Genomic DNA, 8,506 nt, shown 5'->3' on the forward strand with positions numbered 1-8,506 from the left:
ACAGTTGTTAAAGGTAGTTGATAGATGGGAAGCACATCACTTGTTATATAATTACATGTTTATGAAACAGCTTATAACCATTTAGCTACATTAGATTTTTATGATAGGACAATAGGATAATCTGCACTAATATCTATCATGGGAGTTTGACGTAAGTAATGGCATAACACATGAACTTACACCTATTATTTATTAATATATAGCTATAATTGGATATATTATAATCACTGTGTTACGTTTTCTTTTTTTCTTTTTCAAATCTGGACTGATCTGTCCAGATTTAGGAAATTAAATGGATAATTCACAGAGAAATGGACATTCTGTCATCATTCATAACTAGAAGAGTGTTTCAACTGCTTTTTTTGTCCATGCAATGAAAGTCAAGAAGGTCCAAAAGAACAATGAAGTCTATTGACTTTGACTTTATGGATGAAAAAATATATATATTTTTTTATGTTCTACAGAAGAAATGAAGTCATCCAGGTTGAACAAACGATGACAGAACATCTTTGAGTGAACTAACCTTTCAATACGATTATTTCCCAAGGATTATCACAGTATCTCAACATTTTCTTTAGAAGGGAAAGGAGAGTCACTCAGGGTTTGTACATACCGACAGGAGTCGAAGAGCTTCTCAGGGTAATTAACACCAAGTCAGTTTTTTCCTAATATTACTCAAACCACTCAAATTACTGCTGTTTTCTTCTCTCTTTGCCATTTTCAATGAGTTTCAGTCACTGTCCCATTTCCATCTTGAAAGAAGTGATGGAAATTCCAGAGAAGGAGTGTGGAGTGAATTAAGTATATAATTAAAATATGATATTTCTTTACTTATTGGGTGAAGCCTTGTCCTTCACATTATGGAACCAATAGAGAGTCTTCTCAAGATTAAACATATAGGGTCTCTACTTATTCTCATGACTCGGTGACTCCGGGCTGGAGTCCTCCTCTTCGGTCAGGGTTTCCTTCCTGGTGAAGGTAGCAGCTAAAGTAACACTAAGTCTTGGCTTGACTGGGGCCATTTCATTCAGCCCAATGATGTTCTTGTTCACCAGAGTGGTCTTGTCCATTATTTCGGCACTGTGCTTGGCCACCACTGCATCCAAGAAATCATATTTAGCCGACAAAGTGCCAGTCTCAAACAGGTATTTAAACAGGTATGAGAAAGCCACATTGCTTAGGAACGAGGCCAGCATGGAAGCTGTCTTAAAGGGAAACCTCTGCAACACCAGGTATTCCACCTCCTTGGTCACATGATGGACCTTCTCCTCAATGGTCCATCCAGGATAGTAGATGAACGGAGGCAGTTTGAGATATGGTTCGCCTCCACCAACACGCAGGAGCAATCCAAAGATGTATCCAGCCACTGAGCCGTAGGTGTTTGTTCCACGGATGAAAAGAACACAGAGGAGTTGGGGGAAGATGATGACGTAGACCAGGTCAGAGCTCAGGTACCATAAACCATAGACGGTCCCAGTCAGGAGAGCCATGCCTGTCGCTAGAGCCCCGAATACAAAAATAGTGATCCGCATGACCCACACGATCTCACGGTCGGAAGCCTTCAAATCAGTACAAAGATGAGATGAGAATTAGTGAGGAAATAAAATGATACAAGATATGATAATACTAAGAATTTCTATTTAAGTTGATTTAATATGCAGGTTTTTAATACAATTTTCATACAATAAAGGTCAGTGATGTTGTTGCCAGCCATTGACTTTCATTACATGGACAACAACAGCTGAGACATTCTGCGAAATATCTTATTTTGTGTTTCGCAGAAGAATGAATGTCATTTCATTCTCAAAGTTCTTGAATGACATTTGTGTAAGTAAATGATGATTATTGTTATTATTGGGTGAACTATCCCTTGAATTACTTTATCCATAAATTAGTATGCATGTCTAAATTGTATAGTTGTTTAAGAGAACGGTTTTCTTGCTTAGTATTTTTGTCTTGTTTTGCAGTACACATATTTCAACATTCTTAAATCATTGCTGCTTGGCACAATTTTGTAAGTCTAGTCATTTCAATAGGAATCCATACATTCAGGAGTATCTCTTGAAGGTAAAAAAGTTCCCCACTCAGATTTTCGTTAAAGTTAGCTATGCAGATCCTCTCTGCTGTCCAACAGACAGCTGCTTGATTTGAAAGTGACTGCTGTCTGAGCTGCGCTTCATATTTTGGTATGTTATTGACAATGGACATTTTTGCCCACAAAATTTAGCTGAAATATGACTGCACCTTAAAACAAAAATCCACCGAAAAATGGAAAATGTACTGGTAATTTTCAGACAGAAATTTTTAATTTTACAGACATTTCTTTTAATCGTTAACCTAAAACACAACACAATGCAACAAAAATACAATACAGGTAAAACCCCTGCAAAATCAATACAGAAAATTCCTTATGGTGAAGATACATTTACTTGTAAAAATAAACATCTAATTTTCTAAAAACAATTATCAGAAGTGCCTTTATTAAAACAAAAACAAATATCGGCAAGTGGGGTAATAAAAAAAAAAAAAAAAAAGCTTCTTCGTAAGTAAATGCATTTTGATTCAAGAATGTTTCAACTGGAAAACAAGGCAAAACTATTTTTTTTGCAGCAGCAGCAGCAAATTAAATTAGACTGTCTCTCACCGATTGCCGGAAAGCAAGCTGGTAGATGTTCCTAGCGAACATGGAGCTGGCCGACAAGATGGATGAGTCAGCGGATGACATCACTGCAGCAGAAACTGCCCCCAGACCAAAAAAGGAGATATAGGCCGGGCACAGGTGCTGTAGCACGATCGGTAGGATCATGTCAGACTGGTCCCTCTGCATGGGAGGAATTGGCCCATAGGTTGTCTGGTTCCAATCTGTGGAGTAGAACACACTTACTATATACTGTGTAATAACCAGCAGCATAAATTATTACTTTTTTGCATCATATATTAGTCGATTTAAATTAAACATTCAATTTCAAATTCTTTTTACTCACAATCCAAAAGCAACAAGCCTTGCTTGATTAGACTGTTATTCCCAATAAGTAAAGTAATAAGTGACTGGCTGTGTCTTTGATGCTGAAAGTCTGTTGATTAACTCTGGGTGCTGTGTGCCTCCCTCAGATGTAATATTTACAGGGTTCACATCGTTAAATGGATAATCTGTTAATAATGTATGAGGGAGACCAGCTGTTGTTATTTACTCATTTCTTTAGTGATCTGAAGGGAGCATGTTTTCCACCCGGGACTGATACAGCCTGGAGAACACCTCCCACAACACACCAGAACAAATCAGACTGTTCCCCAATAATCAGAAATAAGTGATTACATAATTAGAATTACTGTCAGTATATACTAAATGCAGTACACTCTCAAAGGGAAAATGGTGTTAGGCTTCAGGACAAGGAAATGTGGTATACAGGAAACAATATGAAAAATGCTTTGATGCACATTTTTAATTTGGCTGAGCTGTGAATAATTATTCAGGATGAGGGTATGTGGTATGAGGGGAAAATACAACATAATTAGTGTATAATTAAGATCACTTTTGTAAGCCATATTAAGAAGTTTTATTCCTAAAATAGAGAGCTTTTCCCTTTTTTTGCACTGAAACAGATCTAATGATCAGTAAGTGGATACAGCCTATAAATCAGACTAATTAACCTGCTTGGATGACTTTGTTAGCAACTGCTTTTTCTTTATTGAAAAGCATATGTGCTATAAATTAAACTGTTATTGTAAAATCCGGAAGAAATTAAGTTGCAATTACCTATTGTTACGTCTATCCAAGGGCAACGGCAATGCCAATTATAATTTGCAAGAGCAGGGTTATTATAGTTAACTAAACTAAAACCATCAAAAACATTTGTGGTTCATACCAATTTCAATTATATTTCAATTTTAACTGAAACATAATAACATAAAAAAGCTTATTTCATTTAAACACTTCTCATTTACATTTAGTTTAAGATGATGTAAAATAACTAAAACTGAAGTTAGTGTTTATAAAACTATATAGACATTAAAAACTAATAATAAATAAAATGTAAATGAAAACAGAAAATCAAAGATAATTCAATATATATAAAAAACTAAAACATAATAGTATATCAATGATACTAAAATAACATTGTATAAGAGAGGAGGAATTATTGTCCTGCCCTCGTGCCAGTGCAGACGTCATCAGAAAAGAATCGGTAACACTTGTTACTATTAACTACGACTTTTCCCTCAATAAATTCCTAATTTGCTGCTTATTAATAGTTATTAAGGTAGTTGTTAAGTTTAGGTATTGGGTAGAATTAGAGATGTAGAATAAGGTCATGTAGAAAAAGGCATGCTTGATTACTACAAATTAATATCTTATATTCCAGTAATATGCATGCTAAAAAGCAACTAGTTAAGAGACCCTAAAATAAAGTGTTACCGAAAACAGATTGTTGTGAGGGGGAAGGGAAGTTAATGTTGACTGAAGATTACAAGGGCGTATTTAAAAAAAAATTATTTATAATAAATACTGCAATAATCCATGACAAAAATAAGAGTTTTTATGATGTCTTTAATATTACAGATTTGGGTTATACTTTATTTTACAGTGTCATTGTTACCATGTTATTGTACATTTAAGTCCTAATTAATATTAGTTAACAACATGTACTTACTATAGGGTTAGGATTAGTGTTTGGTCAAGGGTTAGTTTCATGCAATTAGGCTTTATTTACTGTTATTATTGTAACGTAAGTGAATTCAGATTTTCTACATGTTTTGAAAAGAAAAAAAAAAGAAAAATGCAGGTTTCCAACAGAGGTTTGTCTTACCCGTGGAAGCCCCTATGGCTCCGATCAGGACGGAGGGAATTGCCATGATAATACAACCGAAGGCAGCCAGGAAGGAGAGGACTTGAGCATAGGTAGCTGAAGAGGCAGAAAGAACCCTTTGAAAATACACCTGCCAGGGAATCCCCCCCAACATCTACAAACAGAAACGTCATTGTAAATGCAGACACCAGACAACATGAGACAGACATATAACATCAAGGGTGCATTATAACATTATAAACATTAAAGCTAATCTAAATATGGCAACCTACAGGAGGGGAGTGACCTGACCTGACTAATATTACACTTTATTCACCCTCAGGTCTTATTTCATTTTCCTCCCTACGAATGATTGCATTGTTCACTAAAGTGAGAAATTAGGTTTGGCCCTTCAGAATCAACAATTCTCCATTGGCAAAATCATTGTGTCTCCATCCCATCATGCTACAGTGGGTTGTCCACTAACCAGAAGGCAGAAGTTGTCAGCCCACATCCATTTGTCAGGGCTTTCTATCTTCCCAAGCCATGCGGTCTGATTTGCATGGAGCTGCTTCACTGCTGTCACTCCGATGTCAGAGACAGCTGGGTTTGAGAGTGCAAAAGGGACGCTCACCCACTATGAAGAGAACATATTCCGCTCTATTACCAAGTAATAGACCATATATAATATTGTAATAACATTGTAATACTCAATTTGTAGCATGTGCTAGTGAAAACCAGCCAAATAGATTTTGAGCATTATACATTTTTCAATTTTGTGAAATTATTATTTATATTAATATATATATATTATTTTATTTCCATATTAATTCTGTTTAATTGATAATGTTATATTATTGATCTTTATTAATGAGTCATTGTATTGAATAATGTAATAAAAAAAAGTATAATTAATTAAAGGCCATTAATACATAACTCAATAGAGGAAAAATATTTGATTTCTTCTTTTCACTTCTTTATTCCTGCTGCTTGTATCTTGGTTGATGAGCCGTTACTGTCAAAACTGCTCAGCAAACAGCCACTTTGATAAATCACAGAGTGTTACGTGCTGCTGAAGACATGCAGACATGAATGGAAGGGAAAATTACACCTTTGATGACTTCATCGTGTGGTTTTGTAAAGCCTTACCAGTCCCAAAAAAATGCAGAAGAGCTGGACAACATCAGTGTAGGCCACTGAATACAGTCCTCCCACCAGCGTGTAGAAAATGGCAATAAGAGCCGAAATCATCACAGACATATTGATGTCGATGTCAATGATCACACTCAGTGTGGCCCCTGTGATGCAAACAAAGTATGTTTAATTAAAGCTTTACTGCAGTATTTATAGAATATGTCCTAATTCAATAATGAAAGTCCTTGCAAATTTACTGATTTTGCCTTTTTAGGATATCAGTTCCCTCTCTTTTCTTACCAAGGGCAGATAAGATGGCGGCTGACCAGAACATTTCCCCCATTAGTGCAGGGATGAATAGCAGACCACCCATCCTTTTTCCATACACTTGCTGGAAGGGGTCAAGCATGGTGACGTAACCCCGGGAGCGCATGGGTTTAGCAAAGAAGAGGCCACCTTGACATGAATCAATTCATAGAAATTATATGTTTGACAGATATTTGCTTCTAGTTCTGCTAACTTTAACACTGAAAATATGTTTATATCAAAGCTGCATACACACGCAACATACCCAAAACAAGGCTGAGCGCATATCCAAAGGGAGCCTGTGCCCATGCCAAGCCATACCCGGGAAGATAAACATTCTCTGCTGTGCCGTTGATATAACCCCCTCCGACCCAAGTTGCTGGAATAAGAGAGGCCATTCAAACTGACTTGTCTTGAAAGAATATGTATATATATATATATATATATGTATTTCTATAATTGTATATTTTTTATTAACTACATTTGTTAACATTAAGATTAAAAATGCTGTAGAAGCGTTGTTCATTGTTATAAAAAATATTTATAATCAAAGTTATATCTGATAACATTAGTTAACAAAAAAAACCATTTAATGTTTAAAAAATACATAAACCCAGTGAAACTGCAGTTATAATGCAACAATAAAATATAATAGGCCTACATAACCTAGTATTATGTATAATTTAGGCCTACACATATTTATTTATTTATCACTCTCTTTATAAAAGAGTTTGCTTTAAAAAAAAAAAAAAAAAATTCAAAGTTTATTGTCCAATGATTATTTATTTCACTTCTCTAATATAGAAAGACATCAAGATGCATCTCCAATGATTTTACTTTTTATACAGCCTATACAGGCAGTACATTTTTGTTAGATAAGTAAATCTCTAAAGATGTAAAAATAAAACGCCATTCATGTTATATCAAATTTGCAACCAGTAAAACGCTTTTTTATTTAGTTCTCTCTGAAACTCACCAGTCATGGTAAATGCGCCGACAAATAATCCAATATCCCTTCCGCCGACCATAATGGTCTCACTGCGATCAGTCCCCTCCATCACGCCGGAATTCTTGTTTTTCCATGCTGCCCAGATTCCCACTACAAGGATCAGCAAGTAGAAGATGATAATCGCCACCAACCCCTCCACATGGATGTTCATCTTCTCTCTGCTAAAGTCGTTGTATCTCTAAAGAACCGAAATTCATTGAGACCTAAGGAAAAGAGACCTAAACAGGCATGCAAGGAAAGAAGGGAGAGTTGCTAAAAATCTGTCTATTTTGCTTCAAAATACAAGAACAAAGAAGATGCATTTAGAATTTAACTCATTTCAAATTATTATAAATGCCTATTTATAGTCTTTCAGTCACTTTTTGTTTTTTAACATTTCGTGGTCAGTTCCAAAGATTTCATGTTTCTGGTTTAGGTGGGGCAAAAATGCCAACTATTTCATTATTCAACATCATAAAAGTGCCTCACCTTTGTGAATCAGCTGCCAGCCACTCAACTGCCACCAACTATCGCCTCAGGAGAAGAGCAAGAGCAGTACAGCACATTTCCGAGTCTGCCAAACTTACTGTGAATCTTATAGGAGCAGGTTTCGTCAGAGGGTAGATGAACGTCAGAGAGAAGTGAATGGGGGCTATTTATGAATAAAGATCGTCAGATCGCGTGCAAATGAGCCGCGCGTCACTGGAGGTTATCAAGTTAACTGAAACCCGCTAGACTGGGGAAATAGCTGTAAATCAAGAGTAGTGAAATATATCAGTTCCATTCATGTTTTTTTTCTTGACTGATATTTTATGGCAGCCTGTATGAGTATAAGCGCACTCGCTCAGCAACGGCGGAGCAGCAAATGCAGGCGCTGTCCAGAGTGCTGAGGACACAACCAGATCCCGCACCATACAGCCTCACAAAAGCGCGCCGCCCAAACGCTCCAAACTCAAGTGTATTGTGAAAAGACCAATTTAAAGAGCCAGAAGCTGATGTACAGCCTAGTCAAACTAAACAGCACTGTCATTAAATAATGTTTAAACAGGACAGTAATCCAACGCAACAGTGCGTCCCCCCCCCCAAATGTAATTTTACACGTTTGACGCACGTTCTTTCTTTGTTTAAAACTTGTATATCGGCTAAAAGCAAAGCATTTAATAAAACCACATTTGTTCATTTTGTTTCTAAGAGAGTTTCGAAGTTTTAGGGTCTTAATAACAAATAACTAGGCTAATATATTTAATTGAAGAATTCAAATAATTGAAAAAACTCTCTAGCGTTTATTGAGTCG

General features: G+C 36.1%; 1 protein-coding gene across 1 annotated transcript; it reads right to left on the bottom strand.

Annotated features, from left to right (window-relative positions):
* Nucleotides 1-261: 261 nt before the first annotated feature.
* On the bottom strand, nt 262-8,142 carry LOC306873911 (high affinity choline transporter 1-like). Its single transcript, XM_079423463.1, has 9 exons — nt 7,702-8,142; nt 7,201-7,451; nt 6,490-6,603; nt 6,219-6,374; nt 5,934-6,082; nt 5,272-5,421; nt 4,806-4,959; nt 2,645-2,862; nt 262-1,559 (listed from the first exon to the last, which is right to left on the bottom strand). Exons 2-9 carry the CDS (start codon nt 7,382-7,384, stop codon nt 906-908), a joined length of 1,779 nt encoding a protein of 592 aa, XP_079279589.1. The 5' UTR covers nt 7,385-7,451; nt 7,702-8,142; the 3' UTR covers nt 262-905.
* Nucleotides 8,143-8,506: the final 364 nt, after the last annotated feature.

Source organism: Barbus barbus (assembly GCF_936440315.1).
Source record: "Barbus barbus genome assembly, chromosome: 8".
Classification (NCBI taxonomy): domain Eukaryota; kingdom Metazoa; phylum Chordata; class Actinopteri; order Cypriniformes; family Cyprinidae; genus Barbus; species Barbus barbus.